Below are 16422 nucleotides of genomic sequence, written 5' to 3'. Positions count from 1 at the left end.
CAAGGAAGTCTATCTAATCTGTGTTAATCCAGATGCCTTTGGTAGCTTTCCCTCTGTCTTAAAGCAGATTTTGATTTTTGTTCTTAGGTAGTTTCATCCTGCTCTTGATTTTCCTTGAATCCCTTTCCTATCTTATTTTTTCTTTTTCATTTCAGAGAAGGGGTGCTCTTGCCGAAAAAGTATATCTCAATAAAGTAAAATTCACCAAGCAAAATGCTGAAAATTTCATCATAATCTGATAAAAATATATTTATAAATTTTAAGGTATATCAATATAACAGTTATAAGTAGGTCGTCATGAATACTAATTAAGTGGACTGATTTCACATCCCCACTTTCCTTTTTTCTATAAATCAAAATTATTTCATATTTTCATACATGTGTGAGCGATATATCTCCCTTGTGATAAAATAAAGTGCAGCAATCAATATCCAAATGCATTATTTTTTTAGTTCTTGGAGGGGAAAAAATCAATAAACATTTTATGTAATAAAATATAATTGAACAAGTGGGGATATGACATCAGTTGCTCATTGGATATTCATGAAGATTAACATTACTATTTCACCAAAATATACCGGTAATGCAAATTCTTAAAATTTAACTTTGTTTATTCCTTGTCCACTTTAGATCAGATTTGCCATGTTTTGTCTTGTTGATTTTTCTTTATCTGTTAAAATCATATTCAGGGAATACTTGGCAAGAGTATTGTTTTGTTGCCAATAAATGTTAAGGGTAGGGTTTCACACGCTAATACTAAGTGGTGCATTTTCAGAATATGGAAAATACGTGTTTAGGGTGCTTTTCGAGACCCCATGGTCACGCATGGTATCCACTCGTCAATGGAAGTGGCCCCCGGGCTCTCCTATCAATCGATTTAGAATGTGAAGGGAGAAGGGTGTTAGTTCAATTCAGTAAATGACCAACTGAACATATTAACTGGTTACCCCTTTAATAGATGTACCACTACAATGATATCTGTTCCTGTATTAAAAAAAACAGTAAGAAAATAATGTTTTTAATTAAGATGAACAGGCCTCAAATTTTACCCTTCCACATACACCCACTATTATCTCAAAACCAAAATGTACAAACTTTTAATTGGTCATTGCACATGACACAAGAATGTCCATATTTGATTCATCATTAGTGATAGGCTAATAGCTCTCCTATCAATTGATTTAGATTATGTAAATGGTTTTAATACAAATCTGTAAATGAAAGACTGAACACATTAACTGGCTAACCTACAAAACGTAAGTTAGCAATTTTTTATATTCTGTATACCCCCCCTTATTTATCCCAGATTAAAACAGTCATTCTTATACTTACAGAAATCCCCATTGGATTATAATCACACATATATCATTTAATGAGCGGGTAGCATTTCACTTTAGGGCAATTTGGAGGAAACAAAATCTGCAACATATGGAATGCAGAATTGTGAGATGCCATTTTCTAACAATTTTTCCAATGTATTTGCACAGTGAGAGTGCACACAACCATTCGTCACCATTCGTCACTTTGCAAATTTCTTAATCATCCTTTAGTTTGGTATAAATTGATGATTTGTCCGGCTGCACGTAGAAAAAAAAATCAGGCAAACTGGTGAAATGGCGAGTTATTTTTAGTGTGTAGATGATTGAAGCATTTCCTGGTAATAATGACTCATCTATTAAGAAGACCGTGAGAGGCTTATTCATGAAGCGAGCTGTCCATCTCATGGCTCTGTTATAATATGCAATGATCAATGAATTTGCGACTCATATTCACCACCCTTCCCTCCTCTCTCTGTCTGTCTCTCTTCTCTTTTTTCCCATAATCTCCCAACTTGACTTCCATCCATTTCTCATTCTATTTCTCTCTCTAGATGCCTTCCCCGTTTCATGGATTGCATCATTTAAAACCTTAAACCATGTCTTTTTGTCATCTTCATCCTCAGATTTTTCCACCTTGCTATTTATAACTTACAGGTCCATGTATGTATACAGATAGTATATAACCACCAGAGCCCCATCTTACAAAGAGTTATGATTGATCCAATCAACCACAACTATGAAAAGCCAGCTACGTCAACATCTAAAATACATGTTTGTTCCAAATATTTTCTGGATATGATACATATTCGTTCACTGTTTTTGTGAAAATTCAGTATGCTCGATATTTCAAAGGACATTGCACAAAATTGAGGTTGATTGGATCAACAGTAACTCTTTGTAAGACAGGGCCCCGATCTGTCTGTAGGACCTACAATGTTTAGAAGATGGTAAAAGTATAATTTGTAGATATGCATATTCTACTCAACATGCATTACTTTGCTGATTAAAAAAAAACCCAAACATGATTTACATGTGTAGTTACATACATGTATATCCAAGTATCCAGAATACATTATGCCCCCTCCTTTCTCATACACCCCCCCCCCCTCACACACACACATACAATCCCTTCCTCTTTACAGAAAAGATAAAATCTGGTATTCAGTCCCCTTCCTCAAATCTATTTTTGTTTGGGGAATCATATCCCGTTTCATAATCCACTAATTATTTCCATGCCTCAGCCCTCGTCACCATTTTCCTTTGCCCTTCTTTTTTTTCATAGACAATCCAATCCTCTCCAATCTCCTCTCTTAGATGCAGGATTTATTCAGATCTTGCTTCTCATTCCATTCTCTAATTGCTTCCTCATTTTATAGATTTTTTTTAAACATCCTTTTCTGTCACCCATTCATCCAGTTTGCTTAAATTGAACGTTGCTGTCAAATGATTTTAGATTATCGACTGAAATAAAGGGACTTAGTACACTTGTTTGTATTGTATTCTTTATAGTGTCCCAGAAAAAAGAAACCAAAGTGTTTTTTTCTTGAATGGGATGGGAATATCACAATTCATAATATATCATTTACATCATCAGAAGCTGAAGTTGTTTTTATTTTGATACATATTTATAGTTGTATGTGTAATAGGGTCCATTTTCATTTGGTCCAATGTCAATTTGTCCAATTTCTAACTCGTCTATCATTTGGTCTACCATCAGTTTGTCCAATATCCACATGGTCTAATTGCCATTTCCCCAACTCACCATTTCGTCTAACAACCAGTTGGTCCAATAGCCATTTAGTCCATATACCATTTGGTCTAATCAGACTAAGTGTTCAATGGGCAAAATGAATGAAAAAAAAAGAATATTAGACCAACTGTTTGTGAGACGACAGACGAAATGGTCATAGACGAACTGGTGATTAGACGAAGTGATGATTTGGAACAAATGGTTGTCAGAAAAATGTTGATTGACGGAATGACATTAGACTAAATGAAGGTAGACCGTGTGGTCACTGTGGTGAGTGGACAAAATGGCAATTTAACATGTATTTAGTATGATATTCAAACCATACATATCAATGGGGAAGAAGAGGTAGAAAATTTGTCAAAGTCAGGTTGCACAGACAAAATCTGGTACCTTGCATCAAAAACGGATGGTTCATTACTCATTAGCATTTCTTTTGCTCTGTGTCATTTTTTGCCCCACTGTATGAGTATCTGTAAAAGGACGCAGACTCAAATGTGAGTTTCTGCAAAAATTGATTTTGTCAGGCCTCTATCTTTATTTGGTCTCAAATGATGAAGATGAGATTTTAAACATTTTAATATGAATACAGTGTAGTTCTTGATTCAGATGAATTACATCCTGAAAATGGTTTCCTTTTTGGCCAGAATGGGGGGGGGGGGTAATCCTGTATTGCAGACAATATCAAGAAAATCATTGACTGCATAAACATTTAGAGAGATCGTTCTCTATCACACAAAGAAAATTTATTGAGTGAAAGCAATCCATATTTCTACAAGAGTCTGCTGCCTTGGAAAGTTTACAACTATCTAATACATGTATGCAAGTTGCATTATCAAAACATGCATTCTACTACATGTACAATCTTAGTAATAATACTTATGTATTCACATTATTAATATCCAATACACATGTACATGTATACAAGGCTCTAACTGCATATTTCAGAATAATCTCATAAACAAATAATAATCATTTTCTCATATTTCTTATTGACATTGCGAGCTAAGCAAGGAAACAAAAACTTTTGATAAATAAATTTAAGCAGAAACATAAATATAAAAGCACACTTTCTATGGCATGATTGGCATTTCAACATTACACAAAACTAACAACTAAATACAATCAATATTATTAACAGATTTGTGATTGAGTAATTGTGCAAATACTAACGTACAAAATTTAAGGGGTAGTAAAGACTGAAATACAATATAAATAAAAAGAGTTGAATTCAATGATTAAATGCTGTAAATTTCATTGAAATCTGATTTTTAAAATGAATTGAATTTAAGGTTTTGCAATAACTTGTTAAAGCAGAATCAGATCATACATACATGTACAGTACATAATTATGTCCATGCAGTCATGAATATTCAACAGGTGGGCTGAAGATATCATGTCCCCCAATAGTGTATAACATGTAATCAATCTTTTTCATATCTTCAAAGATGTGAAAAATATGTCTTTCTTGTGACAGAAAACATGCATGTTTCAGCAATGATTATCTTTACACATTAAATCAGCAGTCAAATACATGCAGTCAATCCTACATCTACATACACAGAATTTTAAGATTTTCCAATTACATGTACTGTAATAAAAATTAAAAAAAGTCTAGTGGGGGAGATGACATCATCAGCTAACTCATTGAATAATAAATATTCATAAGGACATAAATGTACATACGTACATGTACAGTAAAACTGTATCACCCAAATAAATCATTACTTTTAATTGTCATTGAAATATACATTTAAGTACATTATTCCTTGTCAACTTTTGATGAAATCTTCAGTGCTTTGTTTGTCTGATTTTACTCTTTCTGATCAAATCACATCATTTTCAGCCTGGACTACCCTTGGGTCTTCACCATTTTATACCAATGAGATGGGAGATTTGACACTATTCATATCCCTGGGTACACTACAAGTATAATGAGGAAGCTGGACGTTTTCCAACAGTCATACAAAGTACATGTACATGTAGGTGGCAGGCCAAAATGAGATTCCAAATCATTTCTCAAACATTCAGTAAGTCAAAACTCAAAACACAGATCTACATGTATATTGAACATTTTCACAAGTTGAAAGTCGCAACTAAAAAAAAATCATGGGGAGTAATACATGTACTTTAATTTTGTATGTGTGTACTTTCTTTTTTAAAATAGTTATTGCATGGAGCTATTACATGGTTATTGGAATCAGTGTTTGAAATTGACCATGGACCCTTGTCAGGTCTGTTGCAAAGTCATGAATTATCATTAAAAAGGACTACAGTAGACTCTTATCTTTCCTACAATGTTGAAAATTATATCATCTATAATTGGCACCTTTTAGAACTGGTATAAAGCATATTACCTACAGATGAAAATTCAAAAACTTTATTTTCCACCTAAAGTTTGAGACAAATCGTAAACATACTACCAGTACCATCAATATGTTGACGACATTCCATCAAAATGCAAACGTAGACAAAAGAGACTAAGGTAGAATTTGATCATAGTATCTCTTCCATTACCTGCCTCCTGGCAAATGATATGCAAATGACAGGAAGCGATGGATCGCAAAGAAAGCCTCATGGCTTTATTTATGGAAATGAGCTAGTGCTGGATTACTCCGAGGGATAGCGCATGAAGAAAAAAATAAGTCAAATCCTCTTGTTTATTCCATCGCTTGAAATGTAATATTCATCTCTTGATTCTCTTATTTCCGGAGTAGTGTGTCAAAACGTGAGTTCTATCTATTTTGAATGATTCTTTAAAATTGGTACCTTGATGTACAGCTGCTTTTTTGTGTTTGCAATATCAAAACCCATTTTTATTTTTTAATTTCTATCCATAACATAATGCAGATGAATGATGAAATACAAGTATGTTACTTCCATCCCCTTTCTGTTTGGTTTGAATATTTTCTCAACTCTGAATTTCAACTCTAGGGTAAGAAGTGAATGATGTTACATGAAAGATACAAAAAGATCAAGTCCTTTACATCTTAATGAAAAAAAGGGTAGTGCATGGTTTCTTAAAATAACTGCTACACTGTACCTGTATTTCAAAATTCAAATAAATGAAATGACATGTGCAAATATCACTAGTACAATTACATTTTAATAGAGGAAGACTCTGCATTCAATTATTCACAGACATACTGTACTCATTTCATACATGTTAAATTTAAAAAAAATTGTGTAATTGAAACCACAATGACAATGGATACCATTTCCTTGATTTTATGAACTACAGAAGTTACCGTTTTCCAGTTTTATAAACAAATGGTCAAGTTACAATTACTTGCCATCTACATCAAAAGTCAACATTGGATCATTGTTTAACTTATATATGAAGTGTAGCAACACAATATGATTATGCATATGCAGGGAAATCTGACATTTTGGGATAAAGATTGCAATGAAAACTTCATTCAGCTTTCACACTACATAATTCACATTTGCACAATTACTCAAACACTTAAATGTATATGGCAAAAAATGAACTGATTTTATTTCATGATCTGTACATCTACATGTACATGTATGTAGTATGAGCTGAGATAATCAACATACATGATTGCATAACATAAAGTTAAATGTACTTTTATGAAGTTATAGATCCTGCTCATGCTACAGTAATAAGACTGGTCTTAAAAACCCGATCATAATATGGCAAATACAGTACATGATAAATTCTCTAGCAATTATGACTTGAACTACATGTAGACTGCTATCAAGTCCAGGGAATAATTTTACTTTTTAAATTTGATTACCGGTATATAGCATTTCTGGTTGTGAGAGAAAAACTTTCATCTATATTTTGTATAGTCTGATGTAGAACTACATAAAATTTCTTTGATGTATCAGTCTTAAAAAAATGTAGAGCAAATCGTAATGTGATTGTGTTGTGATACCAGGTAAAATATTCCTTGAAGTTTTATCAGATAAATTGAAATGATTACAGATACATACATGTAGTGTGGAATCGTGGATATGATTGTAATCATTCAGAAATCCATAATCCACTAGATTTATGTACTGTACATCACTGTAAGAGACATACATGTACTGCAGTACAGCAACATTGAACATGTCGTACTTGTAAAGAGAATTCAGAGAATATCAATGACTTTTCAGAATGAAAGAATAGAAATGTATATATTGATATTCTTTTGACTCAGTAATCTCCCATTTCAATTCATTTTTCTCCAATCCAGACTGAAATGAAAACGAGGAGTACTCCATGCTGAAAATTGGGCCACAAATGATTTGAAGTATAAAATCAGAAATACTGAAAGTTTCATTAAATTTGGTGATGAATCCACCATCTAATTCCTCATTGAGAGAGGAATAGCAAATATATGACATAAAACTTTACATTACTGGGGTATTTTGGTGTGTTTGTTTACTTTGTTATGTGTTTCTTCATAAATATGCAATACGGTAAGCAAGCTGATCTTAGACTTATCTCCCCTTTAAAAATATGAATTTTGGTTTAATTTAAGAAAATAAGAAAAGGGAAAGTGGAGACATGACTAATTGGCCTACATGTACCTAATTTTCATGAAAATTGATGGCCTAACGTTTGCACATCGGTTTTCCAAACATATTGCCGAAGTTGAGAATTCAATAACTTCACCATTTTTATCAGATTTATTGTTGATTTAATTATATAGGCCTACTCTTTGGACATAAAGGATTTTCGGCCAGGGATACATGTACCTCCTGAAAAATAATTGAATTTCATTTCATATAAATCAGTCACCACTATGCCTGGCAACTGGGTAGACACACTACTGCATGTACAGTTGAGGCCAGAAGTTTACATACACCCAGGAAATTCAAAGAAAAGTTGACACTTGGCAAATATCATAACATTTAATGCATCTTATAAAATGTTTGTGCTATCATGATGAATGTGATATCAAACAAATTTGTACATGTCATGCCCCTTCATCACATTGCTTTGTCATCAGGAGCTGAAAAATATTTATATGTAGGTGTCATTTTTCTCCAACAAATCGTCATATTTTAGACAAATTAAAAATAAAAACTTGACAAAAACATTTCATATATTTGTGCTAGTTACTTTTTAACACAAACATTCCAGAACAGATCACACTTTTTTGTTCAGATAGAAAATGTAAAATAAATTACAGATTTGACTTTTTTCTATGATTAAATGAAATTTGAAATTATAATAACAAATAGAAAACATTGGCAAGAATATTTTGTTTTATTCAAAGAAATTCCACTTGAAATATACTTTAATCCCAACGGCATCCCAATCATGTGAAAGAGCTTTTGTAGTACATTTGTAATACACTCTTTCATTTAATACCAAATTCATGATGGTAGTGTTTCACTGAATTCTGTGGGTGTATGTAAACTTTTGGCCTTAACTGCACATGTATGTGCTCTCAGGGGCATTATAAGGTGAACACTGGTTATTTTTTTACCTTTTGAAATAGTTAAGGACTTCCTCTTTACCTCCAAAAAGTTCAGGTATGTTTAACTACATACATGTACATTTCCCTCATTCTGTTAGTACTCCCAAACATTTTTTTTATTTTTCTTTTGACAAATTAACATGTACATGTAGGCCTACATGTACTGTATGTAAATGTAATTTTCACCTACATGTAGTGTAATACATGAACATGCATGTACATTTACATACATATAGATTGCAGGACTGCTCTATTACATGTAAATGTAGACAGGTGGTGAAAAGTGCAAAAGCAGAAAGTACATGTACATGTGTAATTGAATACGATGAAGAGAAAGTGAATACTTTTAAGGGTACAAAGACTACAGACCTTACCAACACATCATCCCTAAAGTTAGGGATGATGTGTTGGTAAGGTCTGTACAAAGACATTTAGGATCATAACAAAATGACATCCTTTACAATGAACAAGTATGTAGATGTAATGCTGTATAGTGTATCATTTTTGTTTTTTAAGATTTAAAAACGATTAACATCCTTTACAATGTACATGTACAGTTCTAGTATAACTGTACATGTAGCCTGTATGAGATACAGTACATAATTTCAAATTATCACACAATGTACAGATAAAAAATTTGACCAAGATGCACCTCACCTAGAGATGCAAGTATTTGTAACAATGCTTTGCTTAGCCTCTGGAATTTGAGGCATGTCAACCTCCACCCTCCTGATGCGTACACGTTGCTTGTAGTGATACTCCCTCAAGAATTCTTTCAGACTGTTTGGCAACTTCAGGTAGCTAATGGTATCGTATGAAACATGCTGGCATACCCTTGCCCTACTGAGCTCCATCAAAGATGACGGATTGGCCCTAGGTAGTGGATTGGTCAACATTGGCTCAAAGAACATACAATAATTAGGATCCTTATAGTGCTCGAGGAGGCTACAGATGGTGTCCGAAGAATAAACTCCTGGGTCATGAGCGTCGAAGCTGAATTTGTGATTCCATTGTTCTATCCGTGCATGAAGGGTGCGTCCATACCTGCAAAAGCTGACAGAGAAGAGGAACTCTTCTTGGGCACTATCCCGCAAGAGAAATGTACCTTCTGGCTTGTTATCTAACAACATATCTGCCTCGTATCGATCAATTTTACCCCAATAGTAAGGAGACTTCATGATGTTCCACTGATCAGGGACGAGACAATGCATGTAGTCAATCTGAGTATGAACAGTACGAGGTATGAAGGTTCCTGATGGGGTCAACGATCCATAAAGATCATAGATATCTTCTGTGGTATGTGTTGGAGCATCAACAACTTGGTAAGAGCTTGAACTTGCTTCACCGGCTTCAGGCAATGTGGTTACTGTCATACAGGTATCTGGTACTGTTGTTCTTTGCAGACGAGCAAGTATATCAGATGCTGGTACGACTGCACCTGGGGAGATGGGTACATGTGAATCGATTGCAGCAACAGAAATTCCCTCCTCTATTTCCCTTTCCCTCACTGCTCTTTCGATTTCTTCGGTACATTCAATGGGATACTTCTCTGGATCAAACTTTGCAAAATTAACAAGCGGGGATTGTCGTGATTTTCTATGCCTGCTTGAAGAGGAAGACCTTTTTGTGGCTTGTTTTTTATGCTTTATCTTTTGCTTTTCTTTCTCATCAGAAGACATCGATGTGCTTTTGACTGTGGTTGCATCAGCCTTGGGACTATCAGAGCTTTCGTGTGTAACATCTTCATCCTTGTGCCCAAATCGTTTCATTACCCTGCTGGTCAATGACCTTGAACGTCTCCTTGAGATTGGTAGTACATCTTCATCATCGGAGTCATCGTCGCTTTTATCAGTGTGCTTCCTCCTGTCTTTTCCTCTTATACTTTTGGATTCTAGTTTCAGTTTCGAAAATATCTGACTAGCTGCCTTACTAAACCTCTTCAGTTTTTTACTTTGATATTTTTGCTTGATACCAGTGTGCGATTTCCGTCTTGGTGACCCTCCAGGAGAGGTCTCTGATTCAGAATCACTACCTTGGAGATAATGAATTGTCTCATTGCAACATAGCAGTTCAGAATCCGGTCTGAGCTGTCTTTCACCAGGTCGACATGAACTTTCTCTGTCACTGCTACCTCCTCTCATCTGAACAAATGCAGACTTCTTGGGTTTCACCACTGGGTCTACAACATCTTGGAGAACTGCCCTTTGCTTTGGCTCTAGCCAATGCACAGATGCCTGTGTGATGTTATTTATCTTCACGCTTTTCCTGTCTACTGTATTGACAGTGATCCCATTACCATCTGACCAAGAAGATGCAGAAGTGCTTGTTGCATTTGGAATTCCAGTCAGTGATGAAAAGTCTGTAGCTTCACAATGTAATTGTGGAGAAGAAGTTGACCGTCTTTTGGAGAGAGCAAAAAGAATTGATGCTGATGAAGCAGATGCCATCTTTATTGTTATTATCAAAAGTCTTGACTTTAGTCTAGTCTAGATTCAATTTCTATTAACGTGTCGTTAGTCGACAGTATCCTGTTCTAAATGATGTGACTCCTGACAAAAAGTTACTTTGGTCTTTGCTTCTGTGACTGAGATCTTACCGTAGTCTAAGTAACGTTTCGTTAGCTGTGCTTCAGTTTACTCTGCGTCTAGTGACCACAATTGCTAAATTATAATACAAAACCATGGAATGACCACACAGCACATGGCACACAGCTAGCTCAGCCTCAGCTACATCCACTGGCACAGTGTACTTGCCTCCCTGTTACCTGTGACTGCATTGAATTGCATGCACAACAGTGTAGGACGGCGACATCACATCATCAGCGAGTCGGAGAATCTGTGCGATAGCGAGTCCTGCCTTCACGTTCGCGTTTGCACACATCGGATCGGGGCCCTTCTTATTGACTTCACCGGCGGAGACACAATTACATCCGAATCAAATCATCTTATCCGTTCACAAAATATCCTAGGAACGGGGTAACAAGAGTCAGAAATGTACGATGAAACGTCATATCACTGGTGAAATATTATTTCGGGTATTGTATAGTCTCTTCTGAAAACTTGTTCTAACATGCTCCTCCTCTGACTCTGTATATCTGTGCAAACAATACCCTCTGATCTCGGTGATCGTGAATGCGCTATGCAGGTACATGTGTGTGTGTATGATACATGTCGTGCATATACATGTACGACGCGACGTCGTACTGTACGTACCGTACCTGTCGTCGTAGGCATTTATGCATTGTACATTTTGAGTGTGTTCACATATTTTGTCTGGTCTTTTTTTTTTCGTCGCCGAAACGGAAATAATGACGTCATCGAATTAATTGACCTATTTCCGCTCGCATGACCGGGTGTTTCGTACTCTGTTTTGTTCGCAGTCAGAGGGGTCGCAGGACCGATCGAGATTGTGACTGTGTACCCCAAAACGGCCGTGAATGATTGATTTCATTATGTGAATTTCATATAAGTTCATGAAGTGAAATAAGGAAAGGAGAAGACAGAGATCATTCGGAATTTATTTTATTTTGCCCGAGGATCGAGTTTGATGGTAGGCCAGGCCTAACAAAGTTACAGGTACAGCTACAATAGCTGCACATATATACATGTACCCCCTCTCCCTCAGCTCAGTATAACTTTTTTTTAGGCTATGACCTATTTGATGATGATGATGAAGAATTGAATTATATTATTTTATTATTATTATCATTCATTATCATTGTTATTATAATCATTTTATATAATCAAAATATAGAGTTAAGGTACAATAAACCCAGGTCCTCTACCAGTGATGATGGCCGGGACAAACAGGGGGGGGGGGGGGGGGCAAAACCGGTCGACAACTTTGACAAGCAAAAAAAAGGGTCTTCAATCTTCAATCAAAAACCTCTTCAATTGTACCAGAAAAAATTTGACAAGCAAAAAAAAAAAAGCTCAAGCTCGTCGGGGGGGGGGGTATGTCTTTTGTATGGGTTGTGGCTCGTCAGGGGGGCAGACTGCCCCCTCTGCCCCCCCCCCGTAGGTACGCTAGTGAAACTCCCTTTCATGTATATAATATATTAACTGAACAGGTACAATTCACAATGCATAAGACCTAACACACATTACATAAGAAAGCTGATGGAATATGCGGAAAGAGACAAACATCTTAAATGAAAAAGAAAGGTGACTGTGTCAATGAAAGAGAGATGGAGTGAGGGGCCAGACAGTATATGAAAATACAACAGAGAGACCATCACTTTGTGATGGAGAGAGTATGCATCGCCACAACAAAAATAGTGTTTGCAACGTATTATACAATTATTCATATTCTTAGAATCTTGTTATGAAAGATATTTCCATTATGTTAACTATTGCAATTATGATATTTCAAAATATGACAAACTATTATGAAAACTGGAATATATTACATGAGTTAGCCTTATCATTGTTCAAGTTGTTTATCCGGGTACGTTGACATTCGAAGTTATACATATTACAGATAATTATTATTATTATTATCAGTCATCATCGTCATTATTACTATTATTATTATTATCATTATTATTTCAATAACAATGATGATTATGATGATGATGATGACGATGATGATGATGATAATAATTACATGAGATTGTATAGCGCACTTTCCATCTTAATTAAATGCTCAAGCGCTTCAGAGCAGTACAACAAAAAATATTTACATAATATAATACATGTCGATCTGCATCAGCCCGAGTTTTCAAATTAGCGCGCTATTTTCTGATCTGGCAAGAGAACCAAATTTTTCTCGGTCATATCAATTGCATTTCTTCTGCAGCCAAACACTTTCTTCATAAACTTAAGATTAGGTAAATAACGGTTCATATTCGTTTGTCTTTTTATAACCCAATCCATTAAAAAATATGATTGACATTGATATGCTTATCAATATCATATTCAAACTTCTCACAAAAATATGGATCGTTCAATATTCTCCTCGAATAAAATAGGAAGAAGCAAAAATGGGATGATTAAAACGACCGATAATAACGCTTTATTCGTCTAAAGATTTATCTCTTTTTAGTGGATGTTTTTCCCTTGCTAAATCCAACCATCGGCAGGCGCGGATCCAGGAGGGGGCCGAGCCGGCCCCGGCCCTCCCCCCCGCTATTTTTTGACAACCTGCAGAAAAAGTGTACTCTTTATCTTAATAGTAACTACGAAAAACAGAAAGAAAAGTAAGAAAGAGGTATAATACCCATGATATGCAATTTACAGCCTCGTAACGGCCGGCCAGACCCCGAAAGGAAACAAGAAAAAGATGAGGGAAAGAATTGAAAAAAATACTTTATATACAAATTTTCGCTCGTGCTTCGCGCTCGCATTGCCTGTGTAATGAATCCCATTTAAGAGAATTAAATGACACTTCATATATCCAGTTCTGAAATCAATTTGCACACAATATTTTAGCTCGCACATCAAGCTTTCATTATTTTGTTTGATTTACACAAATTGTTATATCAAAATTTTCAGCTCGCGCTACGCGCTCGTATTGTTTGATTTGTGAGATACCTATCCTGTTTGGAAATTCTTGCCAAAATTTTTCAAAATGCTTCTTTATTATGTCAGTATAAAAAAGAATTAAGCTCGTGCTTCGCGCTCGCATTTAATTGTTTGAGACACACAGCTTGTTGTTTATTTAAATAAAAACGCGCTTAGACTGTCCAGTTTTCAGGTCGGTATATCAAAAATTTTGAGCTCGCGCTTCTCACTATCATTATTTAATTGGTGATACTTGTATCCTCTTCATTAATCACAAAAACAGTCCTAATTGAGTCCCTTTTCACGTTACTATAATAAAATTTCGGCTCGCGCTTCGCGCTCGCATTGTTTAGTTGGATACTTATCTTTGTTCATGATTATAAGAACTGCTCAGAATCTTCAGTTCTAAGGACATAAAATATTAAAGAATTTTAGCTCACCCTTCGCGTTCGCATTATATATTAAGACCACATGAGATACCTTATCTTGTTTATAACAATAAAAACTAACATATACTTAAAACTTCAGTCTTTAGTTAGGATTACCCCCTGAACCCCCCCCCCCAAAAAAAAAAAATCAGATTATAGCGGCCAATCGAGAAAAATGTTGATGAAAATATTTTTCGGCCCCCCCCCCCCCTATTGGCGAAAGCTGGATCCGCCCCTGATTGGTCAAAGAAAATGTAAACGGAGTATGTACGAGATGTTTTGAGGAAAAGAAAGAAAGGGATAGGGCGGGACAACTGTCAGTTACATTAACCAAACCGATCAGACTGACCTGTAGGTTGCTGCATTGAAGTCACTATCAAGGAGATTTTAAAACGATTTTAGAGAGAAGAAATGAAAATGATAACGACGATAACGGGTTCAATATTACATTTCTTTATATATTATTATGTTATCTGAATGTCACGTTTGGAAAATGCAAGAAAAGTAGTTCATCATTATTGATTCAATTTATATAATATGTATAAACCACCCTAAATGAGGTGTGCAGTTTGAAGCATAAAAGGATATAAGAGAGAGAAATAGAGATAGAAAGAATGATGAAGGAGGGGAGAATGTGCCATTGATGGTTGAGTGATCAATCCAGATGCCTGGTGTTCAATATAATATGGAAGCTTAAAAGTGCCACCCAGATGTTGAGATAATTATCTTGGGAAGTTGACAGCTTGCAAGCGAAAAGACCAGGGGGCGTTTCATCAATATTTTCGTCCGACAAGTTGTCAGATCTGACAATTTTCCTGGATTCTGATTGGTTGAGAAGCACTGTTACTATAGTAACTGTCTGATAAATCAAGACTAGTCGGATAAAACGTCTGACAAGTCCTTTCATGAAACGCTCCCCAGATGACGAGATCTCGGATCTCATCATGTCCACAACTTTCAGAAGAGATGATCAGATGAGATCCCGGATCTCGTCATGTCCACATCTTTCAGAAGAGATGATCAGATGAGATCCCGGATCTCGTCATGTCCACATCTTTTAGAAGAGATGATCAGATGAGATCCCGGATCTCGTCATGTCCACATCTTTTAGAAGAGATGATCGGATGACGATCCCGGATCTCATCATGTTGACATCTTTTAGAAGAGATGATCGGATGACAAGATCCCGGATCTCATCATGTCTATACATCCTTTTGAAGAGATGGTCAAATGACAAGATCTTGGATCTTATCATGTCTACATCCCGTGGGAGAGATGATCAGATGACAAGATCTTGGATCTCGTCATGTCTACATCCAGTGGAAGAGATGATCAATTGTCATGATCTCGTAACTCGTCATATCTACATCTTTTAGAAGAGATGATCAGATGACAAGATCTTGGATCTCGTCATGTCTACATCCAGTGGAAGAGATGATCAGATGTCATGATCTCGTAACTCGTCATGTCTACATCTTTTAGAAGAGATGATCAGATGAAATTATGGGTGAACCCCCCCCCCCATTAGAAAAAGTTGGATCCACCGGAGGGGCAGGGGGCACTTGCACCCCCAAAATAAATAACAAGGAAATGCTATTGTTCCAAAAAGGGAAATTCCTTGTTTTCAAAATAAATACTCTTTCTTAAGTATACATTTTAGATTAATTTTCAGTTTAGAATATTACAGCTTTTCAGCTCGCACTGCGCACTCTCATTATTCGATTGGTGAAACGAGTCCTAAAAGGTCACTAAATGCAGTCCTTAACAGGTTCCTTTTCTGGTCAGTATATTTAAGCTCGCGCAATTCTATAGTTAGATCATGGACCCTAGTTTCCATGATTAGATGCACATCTTATTAATGATGGCAGAAACCTGCTGGGATTTATTTTTATTTTTTATTGAAATGCCCTAAAGTTTGAGATTGTGATTTACGCTCGCAATAATGCCATTTTAACAGTAATATGACCGCAAAAACGAGTTTTACAACTT

The 16422-nt window shown here is 35.7% G+C and overlaps 1 protein-coding gene across 1 annotated transcript; it reads right to left on the bottom strand.

Moving 5' to 3' along the window:
* Positions 1–9018: 9018 nt before the first annotated feature.
* LOC121418558 (suppressor of cytokine signaling 5-like) lies at positions 9019–11093 on the bottom strand. The gene has a single exon (XM_041612490.1). It carries the CDS (start codon positions 10949–10951, stop codon positions 9158–9160), a length of 1794 nt encoding a protein of 597 aa, XP_041468424.1. The 5' UTR covers positions 10952–11093; the 3' UTR covers positions 9019–9157.
* Between the last annotated feature and the right edge of the window lie 5329 nt (positions 11094–16422).

The sequence above is a fragment of the Lytechinus variegatus genome, chromosome 7 (assembly GCF_018143015.1).
Source record: "Lytechinus variegatus isolate NC3 chromosome 7, Lvar_3.0, whole genome shotgun sequence".
Taxonomy (NCBI): Eukaryota; Metazoa; Echinodermata; class Echinoidea; order Temnopleuroida; family Toxopneustidae; genus Lytechinus; species Lytechinus variegatus.
Note: the sequence above shows the minus strand (reverse complement) of the source record. Positions and strands in the feature narration are given on the sequence as shown.

What these genes read in the sequence shown, in the direction of transcription:
- LOC121418558 (XM_041612490.1), bottom strand. Translation starts at nt 10,951, where the DNA reads ATGGCATCTGCTTCATCAGCATCAATTCTTTTTGCTCTCTCCAAAAGA.